The 18,100-nt window shown below is 43.6% G+C and overlaps 1 protein-coding gene across 1 annotated transcript in view; it reads left to right on the forward strand.

The window, feature by feature from the left end:
* CALCR (calcitonin receptor) overlaps positions 1-18,100 on the forward strand; it is a 171,412-nt gene that overhangs the window by 91,465 nt on the left and 61,847 nt on the right. Inside the window, exon 2 of the mRNA XM_062604981.1 lies at positions 5,794-5,881. Coding sequence (XP_062460965.1) covers positions 5,834-5,881 — 48 coding nt within the window. The 5' untranslated portion in view covers positions 5,794-5,833. The remainder of the gene's footprint in view (positions 1-5,793; positions 5,882-18,100) is intronic.

Consider the following 18,100-nt stretch of genomic DNA (forward strand, 5'->3'; position numbering starts at 1 on the left):
CTGAAATCGCTTATTTGCCCTGGCTAATAGTTTCAGTTTGTTAACATAGCACACATTCAGGTCTACAAAGTGCAGTTCACTGCCTCCACCAGGCAAACTAATGGAAATTAATGGTGATCTGCTTGAGTAACAGCTGAGTAGTCATCGCACAATACAGCATTTGGCTCCCTGATAGTAAAATTATCTCCAAGACTGCCAAAAGGGATGAGATAAGATGCAGCAAGTGACGTAGATGCCTGCAAATTTCATGTAGCAGTCTTTAGTTGTCTGACACCTGAAATTAAGAATTTGGAACCTGTATTTCTAAGATTTTTATATGAAAACTTCTGGAGGGTTAGGCAAAAGATCAAGGAACTGTGTAAAACTAACCAATAGGGATCACAGGAGTAGAAGCCACTAAATGCGTCTTCTGCCTTGCCTCATCTTTCTGGGCACTTGACGCAGCTGGAGGAGCCACATTTCTCTACCTGGGATTGACAATAACCAGCTTTACAGTAGGAAGAACTGAGCAGACCTCACCATTTCCCTCAGAAATATGGTTGTGAAGAGACACATGGAGTTAAACCATTTGCAGATCATTGCAGACTAATGGCTAGAGCATGTGCTTGGGAATAAGGGCTAGCTCTATTCCCTTATCACTCATGGGGATCATACTCTCTGCCTGGCATTCAGGCATTCCCTCTGCCTGAAGGGACTGTAGCTACAGTGCTGGTCTGCACAGAATTTGGGATTATAGAAGTGTGATGTACAGTTCACTCCTGGCCCAAAGGCAGGAAATTAGGAACCTGGGGTAAAATGTCCATCTGGGAATGAGGGGACAATTTTAATACTTTCCCCTAGACTATCTGCATATTTGGCAATGCAGACAGGCCTGCAACCTCCTCCTTGTATCCAAATTCCCTAATTGCTCAGCAGCAAGGTCTGCTGGCTTGCCCATGTCTTGCCTGGTGCCTGTGCCCTGTTTCCCACTCCAGTGTTAATGCAGGCAGAGCAAGTTGGTGCTCTTCTGTACTGAGTGGCAAGCCCTTCCACCAGTTAAAAAATCCTAGATACCCTGGGATGAGAGGTGGGTACACAGCTCTTCGCCCCAAGAAAGCTGCACAAGGTAGAAAAGAAGCCTTCTAAGGACCTTGCAGCCAAACAAGGAGGTACAAAGTGAATTTTCAAAGTTTCTGGGGGGAATATAGTGACTGAGAAAGAGATATTTTTGCGTCACACTTCTGTGCTTAGCCACAACCCCCACAAGTCATGTTTTGCAATGTTAAAACCATTTCTTTCTCCAAAGGTATGTCAGCACTATTGTGAAAGACTGCATTGCAGAATTATCAGAGCAGAATAATTAAATGAGAAGTTTTTTTCCAGTTCTTCCTCCAAAAAAAAGCCTTTCTTTCTTATAGATTCTTTAGACCTCAGGGAAGAAATGTTGCTATACTGCCCTCTTTTGAATCTTCCCCTTATACCCTTCTTTCTGGCTAAATTTTACTCTCCTTATTGGCCTTGAGCAAATGGCTGTGCAGAGAGAGTTGTCTCATGTTCTGGGTAGCCCAGTGGTAACTGTAATTGAAGTCCTGTTCAGTTTAAGACTACAGCCATAGAAATAGAGGCAGGGCCAAAAGAGATGTCATTACTAAATGGGATGCCATGCTCATCCTCAGATGAGTTTCAGGACTAATCCCCAGGTGTCAGTGATATTACTGTAATAGCTCAAGCAGGAGGAATATCTTAGCACATAATGAGCTATGCTACATTTATGAAGAAAGAAAGAACAATATTCTAGTTTAAAAAACAGACAGTGATGTAATACGGAGCTATTATAAGCAACAGAGGGTGAAGAATTAATACAATCATGGAAAAGTACTGGGCTTTAGCAGTGTGCTTATGATTACTCACTAAATAAGGATGTTTTAAAATTTAAATGTGTGAAGCACATTATCTTAATATCAAGCAAGGCCATTATTGGACTTAGGGAAAAAGGATAAATAGCATAGAAGTAGGAATCAGGACAGCACCTAAAACCTTCTCGGCAACTTAAATAAGCGAAACAAGTTTTGGGGTAGTTGTAAACTGTATTAAATGCCCATAATAATAATTCTTATATTAGCTCCAGTGACCCCAAGAACTGTCAGTACATTATTTATAATTCCTTAGTTTATTGTAATAAGCATCATCTCAGGAAAAACTCATGCATGCCTTGAAACATCTTCAATGAAGATTCATCTAAAATAACCTATGCATAAAACAGCTTTCAAAGATTACAATTTATTGTCCTTCCATCTGTAATGGTAAAATGCATTCTATTTTAAAAGTGTGTAGCTGAAAACTTATTTCACAATAAGTGAAAAAGACCCAAAACCCAGAGCACTTGACTGTACTAGTTTGTACATCCCAGCTTGCCTGTCATATCAAACCTGAACATAGATTGCTGGAGATAAGGGCAGAGCCATGAAGATGCTGGTCTGTTCCTCCATCCAGAGGTTGACAAGGTCCATTTCTTGGGATTCCCTTTTATGAGATTCTTTCTGCCTTCATGTTTCTGCCTTGACCATTGACCAACACTTCATACCTGCGTGTACCTTTTCATTTCAATTCAGTCATCATCCTTGATCCACTACTGGTGCTAACTCAAGTGTGCTGTAGCATTACGGGCCATCCTTATGGTTAAAGCAGAGAAAAGCCATTTCTTAGGCTGGGGCTTTATATGTGGATTGTTAGTACATTGTTGTTCAACAATTGTTATCACTGGAAAAGACTTCCGTGAGAGAGGAAGGAAAAAGAGGTGCTGAATTTTATGTAGCATGTCAGCCATTCCTGTGGCTAGACCTGGCGAGGAAAAGAAAGACTAGAAATATCAAGACTATGTAAGATTTAGCATGGGAAATACTTCTTACTCATTTACTCGTCTATAGTATCATACATACATTATGTGGCACTGTCATTACAGTTAATAGAGGGGAAAATAATGTATTAAATATTTTTATTTCAGTTTTCTTTTAATTAGGAGCAATGGAACAGGAAACATTTTGAATAGCTCTTTCAGTCTATAGTAACAAATATTCACAAAATTTTACAAGGGGAAGATTTACCTCCAGCTATAGCTGTAACCCAACAGAGTGCCGCAAACACTCCCATCCCCAGGTTCCAGTATAGGTTGGGAAACGACCTGTTAGAGAGCAGTGTAGGGGAGAGGGACCTGGGGGTCCTAGTGGACGACAGGATGACCATGAGCCAACACTGTGCCCTTGTGGCCAAGAAGGCCAATGGCATCCTGGGGTGTATTAGAAGGGGGGTGGTTAGTAGGTCGAGAGAGGTCCTCCTTCCCCTCTACTCTGCCCTGGTGAGACCCCATCTGGAATATTGTGTCCAGTTCTGGGCCCCTCAGTTCAAGAAGGACAGGGAGCTGCTGGAGAGAGTCCAGCGCAGGGCAACAAAGATGATTAAGGGAGTTGAGCATCTCCCTTATGAGGACAGACTGAGGGAGCTGGGTCTCTATAGTTTGGAGAAGAGGACTGAGAGGTGACCTTATAAGTGTCTATAAATATATAAAGGGGGAGTGTCACGAGGATGGAGCCAGGCTCTACTCAGTGGCAAACAATGATAGGACAAGGGGTAATGGGTACAAACTGGAACACAAGAGGTTCCACTTAAACTTGAGAAGAAACTTCTTCTCAGTGAGGGTGACAGAACACTGGAACAGGCTGCCCAGGGAGGTTGTGGAGTCTCCTTCCCTGGAGACATTCAAAACCCACCTGGACACATTCCTGTGTAACATTATCCAGGTGTTCCTGCTCCGGCAGGGGGATTGGGCTAAATGATCTTTTGAGGTCCCTTCCAATCTCTAGCATACTGTGATACTGTGATACAAAGTACAGGAAAACTAGACGTATCACAGGTAACTTGAATTGCATTTTGATTTGCTTATGCTTTCTAGGTCACAGTATTGTGTGGATCTCTGTGCCATTTGTGGAAAATGCTGTAGATTTTAAAACTGCAAAGTCCTTCCTTTGCCTGCTTTTTACTAAATCACTGTAGGTGGGGCAGAAATAATGTGTCCAGCAAGCATAATAGAGGCACCCATCAGACAGGCTTTACACCACACTACAGAACACTTTACAGTACAGTTGTAACTGTAGGAACATCATACGTGTGCTTCTATGTCTGCTCATTCCACAGCTGACCAAGACCCATTGTTTATATCTTCATGAATCTTTTTGACAGTTTGGAACCAATGCACACTGCAGTGAATAGTCTGGAGAAGATGCAGATAATTCCATGCATTTTGCTCTGATCTAGCTGTCCTATTTTGCTTCAATCTAGTTGTTTGCCATTGGTGATCAAATGCAAATATGTGGCCGATAGCATAATTACATATTATTTCTGTGTCATTTGCCTGTCCCATTACCTCTGGCAAGGCTCAGACTGTAATAAGACTACTTATTATTAGATGCAAATCCTCCAAGCCCTCTTTTCCATTACTTTGTGTTTTATGTAATCTCAGTGACACATGGCTTCAATGCTTTTATTTGGATCTGGTAGGAGATTACATCCACTTGGGTGACAATGAAGTACCACACCTTTATTACATGTTAAGATTATGTGTATCTGCTTTGACCATTTCAAGACGAGAAAAAGTGTTACAGTGCTGTTGCGCAAGCGACTGTGTTGCTCACTACATATCAAGTAGATTAAGAGTCCAGGTCTGTGTGCCTTTTTCCCATTAAATTTCTGGGTTTCAGATATGCAAGGTGTTCACTGGGTTGTTTGGCCAAGTAGGAAACACCTCACTCTTTGTTTTTAGACTGTCTGAAAAATAAAGCTGTGTGACTGCTCACTGTCTTGTTGTGGTTGAAGGTGATCGGCAGGTGTGTTGTGCAGACCATGCACCACTAGTTGTCCATGAGACATCAGAAGACACTGTTGTCTTGACAAAAGCTGTGTTTCTTACTCTAATGCAGAAGTTACATATTTTTATTAAACTAAAGATGATGTGTTGGTGCAAAGAACTTTGTTTGCTTGTACTCCCCAAACTGTGAAGCAGGATGGTGGTACATAGCAGCCCCTGGATATTTTTCCTAGAAAGGCCAGATGGGTGTTGATTTAATTAAAAAATGGAAAACCAAAAAGCTGCTGATCCAGTTATTTCCAAGCCTGTGGAGTCATGGCCGTGCTCTGCCTCTCTGCACAGCACTTTGTGCAGCTGAAGCTGTCATTCTTGACAGCCTGAGGGGTTACACTGCCCTGTGTCCATCCACAGCCCATACGAGCTAATCCCACAGTGTTGATCCCAGTTTCTCTTTTCCTGGCACACTTGCTTATTCACCTAGCTAATGATTACCAAACCTCTGGCTTTCTCTAGTCCCATAAATAAGCCTTTTGAGCTGTCACTATGCTTATCTGTGAACTGGATCTGCCTGGAGTTTTAGCTCATTTTAAAAATATGCAGATTCTTCAGAGGTCTGCAGCTGTATGTGTAGTTTAGAAGCAACTGAATCAGGACAACCAAGGTAGCCTCCGCTGGCAAAGACACGGAGTTTAACACAGATCTGCTGCTGGTGCCATAGTAACATGGGGCTGTACTGCACATCAGCTGAACTCACCACCAGAGATCCATGGAGGAGACCAAATCATAAGCATACAGGCCTCCAGTGAAATCAAGTATGAGTACACTCAAGGCTGGTGGTGAACACACACAGAGTCTACTTAAAGTGTAAGAAAATGCTTATATGTAAAGGCAAGGAATTTATCCTAACAGATAAAATCTAACACTGCTTTTTATTTTTGGTGTTTAATTCCCAGAAAGGTCAGCTACAGCGTGTCTCTCCAGGAGAACTCCACAATGAAAAAAACAACCCACAGTTGCTTTTTAGTGATCATCCTTCTACTTGTAAGTATGAGAAAACTGAACTGCTTATGATAAGTGACAAATTGTGGTGATGTTCAGAAAAATGATTACCAAGTAATATTTGTGATACTGCACTGCTGAAGGAATGAGTTCCCTTACTGATAAATTTCAAAATAAGGTTAATAATGTTTCTAAATAAGATATAACATTTTGGACTTGAAATCGTTTCTTTGTGAGACAGAACTGCAATCTGAAGAAGATAATGCATGTGATTTTTAATTTCTGTGTTTTATAGGCTGCAACTTATCAGTCACATGGAAACTAATGCTTGAAATCTTAACGTTGTTGTGTGGGACTTAGAGTGGCTTAAGTAATTGTGGAATTTCATTGGAGTTACCCTGCTATTAGGAAAGCAACTGAAATGGAAAATAACTATAAAGTTTAGTTAGTTCAAATGTTATTTTCAGCTGTTTAATACCAATATTACAGTTGTAATATTGCTAAAATAATGTTGTAATAAGTTGTAATATTTCAATGTATGCAACATGGCTGAGTAACTTGTTCTAAATATACAGTAAATTCATTTTTACCTGGCTATTTCTTACGTAAGTTGAATGCTTTCTCTGGTGTCTACTTGTGAAACCTCAAGTTATTAGCAATCATTACAGGATTATAATTTCCTAATATTATATAAAAATATTTTATAAATAATTATATATAACTGAGGCCCAGAGCCCCAGTTATAGTATGGTCAGAATACGTATGAATGATGCTACTGGGAACAACCACCTCTTTATCTTGGTAAAGTGTGAGTAACTTGCATGCTGGATGCCACCTCATTGCCCCACTGCTTATCTCTGTGTTCCTGAAGATAACTTTGATTCTTATTCTTTTTGTGTTTTATTGGTTAGCTGCTCATGCCCCTCTGCTTCCCATCTTCTTTTCCAACACCTGAATGTGGAACATTTGTGTGTGTCTCCCCATCAACTCCTATCCTTTCTGGCTATAAGTTGTAGAAACAGGGCTAGAAGACACACTGGGGAACATTACAGACTGCTCTCCCTGATTTATTTGTTAGGCTGTTTCCTTTCTCTTGTCTCAGCCTAGCATAACTTGCCCACAATGCTGTTTGCCATATAAATTTATATGGATAAAAATGAGGGAAGGAAAGTAGAGAACACTAAGAGAATGATGGATATAAGAAGGTAAAAAGAAAAAGAATTTAATGAGGTTGTGGAGAAGAGAGAAGAACTGCAAAGAACACCCCACTTTGGTGAGATACTGAATTAATAGTTCAGGAATTGGACCCTCAACCAAAGAACAGCTGGAGAGCAGGATCAAAACCAGAGGAGAGTTCATGCATTTCTGCTAACTTGGTCTCAGAGGAATTTGTCCTGAATTAGTTAATGATTTGAGGAATCATCCCTGTGCTTGGCAGAAATCTTCTGCCTTGAGATATACTGAAATATTCTGGTATTTTTGACCTTGTGTGGCTGTTTGACATACCCCTGCAAGGGATGCACGTAACGATGCACTGGCTGGGAAATCACCCATTGTCAGAGATCTCTCTAATAAAACAGCCTAACAGAGACCAACTTCCTTCTGGGATTGAATACCAGCACAGCCTGTTATCAGCACAGCCTGACAGGAGCCTTGGCAAAGAACAGCGATTCTTCCTTTAACAAGCCAATAATGACTGAAGGAACAGTTCCAGATTCTTCCCCAGTCAAGTGTCAGGACTGTAAATATTCTCATAACTAAAATTTTCAACAGCATTTCTGAGTGTCTGAGGTGCTCTAACCTACAGCATGAATTTGTAGGTCAACCCTGAAGGACTGGGCTCATCCTTGCTCTGTTGACTGTAGATCTTTTAAACCTCTCACCCATGATAGCGTATGTTCAACGTTAGTTCTGTGCTCATTCCTGCAGTATTCCAGGACTAGAAAATGCAGAGATCTGCTTCCTTTCCTTTTAGATATATTTCCACCAGAGGGTTCTCCAACTTCTGACCTCAGTGGATGACTTACGTGTGGATCTCCTTACATTTTCACTGTTCTAATCTCTATATTCGTTCCTTCCCCACTGCAGTGGCCATATGGTGATCTACACCTAGATTAATTTATCTTCTGGTAAGGGAGAAGCAAGGGTCATAGAAGTAACCCATGAAGCAGTGCTGTTTCCTTGGTGACACTTACCAGCAGGCTGCTGTTAGATCAAATATGAAAAATACTTGGCATCAGTAATTTTTCCAGAAATTTCCCCACCTGTAGCTGGTAGAAATCGTTCATTTTTTACATTTTACTTGTGATCTGCAATGAGGAATGGGTGTCTTTCTTTCTCTTCCAAAAAGACTTTTTCCACTCTGTTGATTCTTCTAATCAATCCTTGGTTCCCAGAGCTATGAGCTCCTAGGACTTACGTGTCAGTCACTGTCTGAGGTTGAGGAAGATACAGTAATTAAAGTCATATGTGACACAGGGGTGATCTCCCATTCCTGTTTTCTATCCACCCACAAAGATCCTCCAGATCTTTCTTCTTTGATGGCTTTGATGATTTACTGTCATCGTCTCATCTGTGTCCTCCACTTCCAGCTGGTGACTGCAAGCCGTTGCAAAGTAACACAACCTACTGGTCCTTGCTTTCTCCTCTGGGCTCCATAGACACCCCCTTCCCCACAGTCTCTTTTAGACTTGTCACCAAAGGGTTTTGGTGCCTTCTGATAGAAACTCTCTCTCTCTTACGTATGCCATTTTTTACATAGAACAAATAGCACTTTACTCTTCTGTCTCTAGGTCCATAATGACTTGCCTTTGCTGAACAAAAACTAAAGCACCAATTGCTCCAAAACCTAATTTAGAAACAAAACTAACTCCTTGTCTTCCTTTTTGATGGCCTCCCTTGCTTTTAGATGCACAATAATGCATCGCCAGATAGTCCTCTACAATTCAAAGTTAATTCCAAAAATTTAACTTAATTATTTCTCAGTTCAGTTTATTCCTGATGCTTTCTAGCTTTTTGTACTTATGAAGAGCCACAGAATGTATCTGAGATTTGTTTCCTCAAGTATGTGAGCCCCTGTGAGCTGGAGCAATTAGTTCATCTCCTCAGTGCACATTTGTCTCTACAAGAAAGATGGAGTGTCAGCACAGTGTACCCAGAGGCATCAAACTGCAGAGAGTGAAGAGCAAAGAAGCTTGGGTCTCTTTCCTGTGTGGCTGATCAATTTTGAAGGACATTAAGAAAAGACAGTTCTATTCTCTGCACGACTTTGTCAAGTAAGGATTGGCATGTAGTGCCTACAAATGGTAGCTCGGTCTCCTGTAAATGAGGATTGATGCATGTAGGTTTTTTGTACAGATTACAATTTTGTTGTCCTGAGCCAACCACAAAGTGAACAGTAAGGACAAAATGGATGATACAGTTAAAGACTACACTATTAATCAATTAGGTCCATTAGACCAAGATTGCATTTAAAATAAATTAATTTTGAGTAAAAAAACATTTTTTACAAGTTCATGAAGTCCAAATCTATTAAATTTTTACCAAGCCTCAGTCACTAAGCTATGCAGAGTCTGGTACACTGTGTCAGCTCCTGAAAGGCTTGTGAATAAGTTTCATTCACAAAACATGAAAAATTAATTATGTGAAAGCCTAAATTTAATTTTCCATAACTGCACAAACTGGCAATGTTTGGAACACTGCTGTGGAAGGTTCAAGTCTCCAGGAGTCAGTGAGTAGAACACTTGCCACCATGATGAGGGTACCACTCAAGGTGTACCCATTTGATCCTCACAGTTGGGAGTGTGATGCGCATGGTTGGCCATGTGGTCCTCTGGGCTTCTGCCACCTGCCCAGCATAGTGCCTCTCACCACGAGTCTCAAAACTCATGTTTGTGCAAGCAATGTAAGTGCAAGCCTTTCCCTGCTTAGACAGCAGCTCTTCCAGCATCTGGTCCTGAGCAGATCCCACCCTTTGTGGGCCAGAAGAGCTGCTGAAGATCTGTCAAAGCCTCCTTTGGCATGTTTCATCAGAACCTTACTTGCTGCTTGGCGTGGCTAGCAGAGCCCAGGGGCTTCCCTAGCCTTGGATGATGAAATCCCCCAGGTCTCATCACCTGAGAACATGCCTTTGAAAACTTGTTCTGAAGCCCCTTTGGATTATGGGTTGCCTCAAGCAGTAAGGAAGTGGACTTGCAAGTTCTGGAGCTCTTCTCACACAAGGAAAACTCAGAAAGCAATCTGCTGATGTTTTTAAGTTGTTAGAATTAATGTGAGAATTCGAGACTCAAGCTGCCCATGATTTCCCAAACAGTGTTGCATTCACCCAGTTTAAGGGGTGATCAGGACGTCTTGTCTCCGCTTTTGCTTTTTAAAAAATGAGTGTTGCTATGCAGCTGATTGCCCTAAAGAGGCCCCACGCAAGATGATAATCAGAGCTGCAGGCAAAAATCCATGAAGCATTCTGTAGCCTTCCTTTAAGCTCTCAGTTTGCATCAGGCTACTCTGGGAGTAAAGGTTCCTCATGTGAGCAAATACTGCAGCAGTGGAAAAGAACCGTAAGATTTGCTTTTCATTACAAGTGCCTTGTCTTCATCTGCTGTGGCTCATAATCTCATGCTTGTTTAAACAGCTGCCAGAATCTACAATTTAAGCTGCATGGCATATCACTGTGGAATAATTTCCATCCTGCCTCAACAGCAGTTGAGTATGGGACAATTTCAGCATTCAGTGGTTAAGTAAAACATGTCATGTTGAGGTATTTCCCCAAAGAAGTTGCCTGCTGTTTTCCTAGCACATTTGTGATGAATAAGAAATATTGTTACGTTTACTGAGTATCATGCAGTAATAACCTTCCTAAGGCATCACAGTCATTTTCTTCTCTGTCTTAACACTAGCAGCTGTGAAAAGTACTTCAAATGTAACTGAAGTATGAGAGGGGCTCTGCAACCAGTCTAAATGATGCTGAGCTCTCACTCAAAGATGTGATGTATTGAAGGGCAGGGGTTTAGTGACCCACAAAGTGACTATACATAGCAGTTTTAAAAGAATTGTAATAAATGAATGTTTGAGCTGTCAAAATCAGTAACAAACAGTTAGAGCATCCAGAATTTAAAGCATGTTTTGACTGATCTCAACAATAAATGTTGCAGAATTACTGTATTCAGTGGAAGGAGTGAAAAAAAAAGGCAAAGAAAGCTGCAAATACCTTTTTTCTTAAGTGTCATGTCTATATAGGTGTAGTCAACAGTTTATATACTTAAACTCCTTGAGGGTGGAAGAAAAATATTTGGGGGTGCTTGTTCATCATGTCCAATATTTTGTGGGGGGAAAAAGGGGGCATTTTATACTTGCTTTGTCTGGATTATCTTTTGCAGAAATGGGCAGAGTCTTGCACAGGTTAAAATCAGGTGTCTGTTTTACAAGAAGTGGGGTGCTATTTGTTCATTTCAATATAGTGCAATAATGAAGCCAAATTGCTTTCTCTAGATTCCTTTCTTAATTCTACGTATAAAGTGAACTTCAGTTTCCCAACAGCCTGATTTTTTCTCTTTGTAATGATAATTCATTTTCTTATAACAGTCATTTGTCACGTGGTGGCTTGGTGGTCGTATGTATGACGTCATTTACTTGGACTTTTAGGAGTGACATCATATGTACGGCTGCTAAACTGCTGCATGGGACATCACTTAAACAGTTTTCTTCTGAAGAAATCATACCGATCATTTTCAGGCTATGAACACATCCTGATTATTAAGTTGTGAATTATTTATTTTTTTTTAATAAAGAATATTTATAAATGAATGAGTCATTCCTTTGTTGTATCAACATCATTTATATTTCCATCTGAAGTTACTGAAGGATGGGAAGGCTTTTTAGCATGCAGCAGTGGACTCTGAACATTCAAATTCTGTTCAATAACATAGGTAAATGAAAATTATTTAATCTTGGCTTTTTATGGTGAAAAAGTATTTTAAAACTTAATTCCTAAAATACCTAGATATAATTATTAAAACATAGCAGCAGAGGCGTTTCCTTATCATTAGATCCATGAGATTACACACATACAGACACAGAGACTTGTAAGACAGTCAGCCCCTTCTATTAGGATGATATACACTAAGCTTTCTCTCCCATGTTGCCATTCCCAAGCTCCTGCTACTTCTGATAAAAAAAATAATGACACAAAGATTTCTTTCTGCCTTATTTGCCCTTTCCTGACCCCTCCAATCAGGAGCATAAGAAGACCAAAACAAATAATATCTGACATCACAAATTGTACCAAGATTTTTGTCAGAGTGAGCTCCAGGAATGCAAGGCTGGATCATTAGCCCACTGGATTGACTTCAGAGAGGTCAGGGTTTAGGCTCGGACCCCTGAAGTGGTGGAGGACATGTGATTATCCTATGCACGATAGAATACACCAGCATTGCAAACAGAGGTCTGATGGCTCAACCTCTTGCAAGCCACCAGATTATTTTTTTCATTAATCTGCTGAAACAGTCATCTGATTTTAAGGTAGAAGAAAATATTGTTCAAACTACCATGGCCAGATTTTCAAATCTAGGCAAACAGAAATGAGTAACAGCAATCAAAGAGAAGAATGCATGAAAAGGGTGTTATCACAGATGAACAATATCAGTAACACACTTACATAATAACCCCTTATTTTTATTTCACACATAAGCTATGCAAGTACATCAGAAATGCAAAGAACTTTAAAAGTCTGAGCCTTTGCATTTGGTGAAAAGAAAAAAAAAAAAAGAAAATTTAAGAGACATCACAAATCTAGTATTATCCCAGTTTTTATCCAAACTTGCTTTAGAATTACTGTATGCCATTAAATTATTTCCACTGATGAAGTAATTTCCATTGAGTATTAGCAACACAGTCTTATTTTATTTTTAATCTCTCTGAGTGAATTCCTGGCCCAAATGTAGGCAATACATATTTTGCTGGCAATTTTGACTGGGCAAATATATAATAACATATATGCCTGCTGAAAGGCAGCAGAATGGGCAGTCCTCCTGGCTACATGGTTAAGCACTTTAAATAAATTTGTGCACAATCCAAGACAACTATCCTATTCACCATCACATGTACTCTCTGTCTCAAAGTATTAAATTATTCTCATTAACCTGTATCCAAGAGCCTTCTTCAGGAGGCTCACAAGAGCCTTCTTCAGGAATTGGATTAGCCCTTTACACACAGCAAGTTATTACAGAATCATACAATCAGAATATTTCGGGTTGGAAGGGACCTTCAAATATCATCTAGTCCATCCCCCATGCAATGGGCAGGGACATCTTCATAAAATCACACAATCATAGAATAGTTAGAGTTGGAAAGGACCTTAAGATCATCTAGTTCCAAGCCCCCTGTCATGGGCAGGGACACCTCACACTATACCATGTCACACAAGACTTTGTCCAACCTGGCCTTGAACACTGCCAGGGATGGAGCTTCATAACTTCTTTGGGCAACCTGTTCCAGTGCCTCACCACCGTCACAGTAAAGAACTTCTTCCTTATGTCTAACCTGAATTTCCTCTGTTTAAGTTTTAAGCCATTACCCCTTGTCCTATCACTACAGTCCGTAATGAATAGTCCATCCCCAGCATCCCTATAGGCCCCCTTCAGATACTGCAAGGCTGCTATGAGGTCTCCATGCAGCCTTCTCTTCTCCAGGCTGAACAGCCCCAACTTTCTCAGCCTATCTTCATACAGGAGGTGCTCCAGTCCCCTGATCATCCTCGTGGCCCTCCTCTGGACTTGTTCCAACAGCTCCACATCCTTTTTATGTTGAGAACACCAGAGCTGCACACAATACTCCAGGTGAGGTCTCAGGAGAGCAGAGTAGAGGGGCAGGATCACCTCCTTTGGCCTGCTGGTCACGCTCCTTTAGATGCAGCCTAGGACACGGTTGGCTTTCTGGGCTGTGAGCGCATACTGAAGCTGGATCATGTTTAATTTCTTGTCCACCAAAAACCCCACATCCTCCTCTGCAGGGCTGCTCTGAATCACTTCTCCTCCCAACCTGTAGCTGTGCCTGGGATTGCCTGGACCCAGGCATAGGACCTTGCACTTGAATTGGTTGAATTTCATGAGGTTGGCATTGGCCCACATCTCAAGCATGTCAAGGTCCCTCTCAATAGCGTCCAGAAAAGCGCTGGGGTGATTTGTTGCCAATCTCTCTGTCTCTGCCCTCTGTCCTCTAGTACCCTTACATGATACTTACCTGAGGTTTCTAAAACTGTTCTACACAACTGAGTCAGTTCCTTTTTTTTTCTTGAGTGTTGCAGTAAAAAGCTGCTCAGGCCATGCGGTTTAAACCAAATTGGGATTAAAACACTTTAATGAGCTATCAAGAACAGGGAATTAGGCAGCAGTTGGTGAAGTGTTGCATTCAAGTAGTAATACAAGAGATAAGACCCCAAATTAGAACATGGATGCTAATAAACACAAGCAAATATGTAAACATCCTGTGTAATAAATGCAGATTTCTGTAGTAATTCTTCTTTCCAAGAAGAAGACCTCACCATAAGCAGTGTTGTAGTAACTGCCGCTTGGTGTATGGGTAAGGAATGGTGAGAAAATCCTGTGTGCTATGTTTCTGCAATGTTCTTGTAAAGGGAACCAAACCCTCTTTCTTTCTTTCTTTCACCTCTGGGATCGCCACACTCAAATGACTGTACATGGTTTAAAAGTCTTTATTGACCCAGTCTGGACAGAGGGACTAATTTAGAGGGACACACTACAGCGGTGCCCAGTGTGTGGCCGCCATGGGCAGGGACATCTCCCTAGGCCTCCTGGGCACAGGCACTGCCTCAGGGCCAGCACCCCAAAGGCCTTTCTCCAAGGCACACTGGGCGAAGGGGCAGTAGCAGCAGCAGGGCTGCGGTGGGCAGGGCTGCGGCGGCCCTGTTGCCCCCATGTCATAGTGCCAGCACCCAGCAACACAACATCACAGTGCTCTGGGGCACTATAAAGCCCAGTGCCCTCCACCAGCACTTTGGAGTTCCAGCACCAGGCAACGGAAGGGTTCTTGCTCCCAGGCTGGATCAGGCCAGCGGCATTTTGCTGTTGTTGGAAGCCCCTGAGATGGCTCCAGGTAGAGGCAGAACAGGCAGTGGCAGCATCCCCTTGTCCCCTCAGAGGCATAACCAGCCCGTGGACGGGGAGCAGGTCTTGCTCATGTGCTCAGGGAGAAGCCGATTGCCAGCACCGGGGTCAGGAAGGAATTTTCCCACGAGGCAGATTGGCACCGGCCCCCGGGGGTTTTTTGCTTTCCTCTGAGCACTGAGCAAGACCACTTGTCAGGGCTCCTCTGGTCCTGGTGCTCTGTTATCGCCTGGTGCTCATGCACCACGAAGGTGGCCCCTCGTGTCCTGCAGCTGGGGGGGGGGAAGGCTTTTTTGCCCCCAGGTGGACTAGCAAGTGTCCCTGGGATTTTTTGCCTCCTCCACAGCCGAGCACAGCCCATGGGGCTCCTTTGGGTTATTGGTAGCCCAAAGGCAGCTGCTCGTGCTCCACGCAGGTGGCCCTCGTGCCCCGCATCCGGGGGGAGGCAGCTTTCTGCACTGCCAGGGTGGCCCCAGCGTGGCCCCCAGACTTGCTGCTTCTCTCTGTTGCATTGAGCACCCCCCCTTGTCAGGTCTTCCTCGGCCCATTCTGGCTGGGTTCTTTCTTGCACTGCTCTTGCCCCACCATGGCACCACTCCCGTCCTGGATTTGCTCCTTTGTCAGGCTGCAAAGGAGGTTTTGTCAAGTTAGACTGAAGGATGCGTCAGCCTGCTGCTGGCTACACATGGGCATCGGGTTAATGCTTGCTAGCAACAGATCTGAGAGATTTAGAAAAAGAAGCTAGAATCTAAACTAGACTAAAATTAATTAAACTGAAATGAGATAAATAAAATAACTTTATTTATTAATGAATAAAATACCCTTTCTCTGGTTAACCTGATTTGTGTTCTGATTTGCGTCTTTGAAAGTGGTTTTGGTGCTGAAAATCCCTTGGCATTTCAAGCAGATAATGGTCACATCATTACACAACTCATCCTGAGTGCAGGGAATGGAACGGAACGGAATGGAATGGAACGGAATGGAATGGAATGGAACCGAACAGCTATGATATGCTATGCATATAGTTCTGCATGACAAGTTCTGATGTAGGTCTGAGGGGCCATCTGCAGTGCAGGTCCCAAAGGGGGCAGGTCCCAAGCATTGAGGCCTATGAACACCCTCTGGACCCTGACAGCAGTGCACCTGCACCCCTCATATGCTCTCCTTTAGACATGTATGGGGTGCCACTGGAGAGAGAATCAGTCCAGATGGACTCCTGATGGAGTGCTGTTCTCAGGCTCTCGTGTTTGGTTCTGTTTCTCCAAAAGAAACAACTCAGGCATCTTAAAAAACTAGTATTTAGGGGAGGGCTGGGAACGGGAGTGTGGGGAAATCACAAGGAATTGAGCAGGTATTGCCCACTACAAAAGATCTGCAACCATCGAGTTCAGGAGCACATCCTGCTTCAGGCTGAGGGCTTGATCTTTGAGCCTCACTGGTGTCAGAGATGTGCTCTTTTGCTACCCTGTGAAACCCAAATGAACCAGATGAACACAGAAGAGTTTCAAAAACCAGTTCACACGTGCTTTTTGCAACTCTGTTCTGATGCTCAAATTACCCAGAGACAATCGACATCTCTCACCCCCATCAGAAGGCACAGGCCTCCTTCCCACAAAGTGACAGAGCCAGTGCCTGTGATGGGACATGATTACCCATTCAATCGCTTCCGCTGGCGCAGGGCTGGAAAAAAAGGTCATCCAGTATTTCCTCAGCAGGTACTGATAGGGAAAGAAGGAAGTAGGGAAAAAAAATTCGAAAGTTGGAAGAGACCCACAGTGATCATCAAGTCCAACTGCTCAACCACGTCGGGGCTGGCCAAAAGATAAAGCATGTTATTAAGGGTGTTGTCCAAATGCGTCTGAAACACTGATGGGCATGGGGCATTGGTCACCTCTCTAGGAAGCCTGTTCCAGTTTCTGGCCACCCTCTAGGTAAAGAAATGCTTCCTAATGTCGACTCTAAACATCCCCTGGAGCAGCTCTGAAGTGTTCCCACATGTCCTATCCATGGATCCGAGAGAAGCGATCAGCACCTCCCTCTCCATTTCCCCTCCTTGGGAAGAGCTGGAGAAAGCAGTGAGGTCACCCCTCAGCCTCCTTTTCTCTGAACATGACAAACGCAGTGCCCTCAGCCGCTCCTCACAGGACATGCCTTCCAACCCTGTCCTCAGCATTGTTGCCTTCCTCTGGACGCATCCAAGACCTCCCTGTTCTTAAATGATGGGGCCTAGAAGTGCACCCAGTAGTCAGTGTGCGCCTGCCCCAGCGCTTATTATTACAGCAAGACAATCACCTCTTCCTCCTTTCGTTTTTTTTTTTTATGCTGCTGCTGTTTGTAGCTCGCAGCTGCCTGGATTAATGTCCTCCTCCTTTTCTGTATGCGCTGCGGTGGACGCTCATAGCCCCTGCTCAGTGTGGGCCTGGAGCAAGCAGCCCAGTTCCCTCAGCTCCCCTGACACCTTTCAGCTACTGACAGTGCGCCCCAGCTCAGGCCCTGCTGCAGCAGGACCTCCACCAGGGAGCACCGAGGGCAGCCCTGCCCGTTGCGCACCCGCGCCTCACGAGACCGGTGCAGGCACTTTCTGCACCCCGAGCTCCGCCCTGCAGCCTCCTCTCTCATCGGCTCTGTCCGGTGCCGACGCTGCCACCGCCGGGGCAGCCAGAGCAGAGCTCCCAGATCGGACCCTGGTCCTGAGGCGAGAGCTCTCCATCCTGCTCTCGTTTCCAGCCCCACCCGTTCCGCCTTCCGCCCCGCCGCGCACCTGCTCCGCTCTGGGCGGGGCCTCCCTCCTGGCACCGCCCCCTGTGAGTCCCTGCTCGCCTCAGCGGAGCTGCCGGCTCCTGGCGGCGGCTTGGGGCTCCCGCGGTGGCTGTCGCCGCTCGGAAGTGAGGCGGCTGCACGCGGTGTTTCCTCTCGCGCCGAGGTTGAAGGCTGCTCTCTGGAGACACTCACCTAGGCAAAAATCGGCTTCAGCTAGGTCAGGTTCCTCAAAAACACATCCAGCCTGGCCTTCAGCGTCTCCAGGAGTGAAACTGACCTCTAAGAATAGAGTGGTTTCGGTCTCAGTTATGTGTTACCCCACCAAAATCTGTTACACCTTCACCAGTTAAAAGATGTAAATAGAGCCTTCTTTTTATGATGG

Source organism: Pezoporus occidentalis, unplaced genomic scaffold (assembly GCF_034315485.1).
Source record: "Pezoporus occidentalis ecotype Australia unplaced genomic scaffold, CSIRO_AGI_Poc_V1 ctg9, whole genome shotgun sequence".
NCBI lineage: Eukaryota > Metazoa > Chordata > Aves > Psittaciformes > Psittacidae > Pezoporus > Pezoporus occidentalis.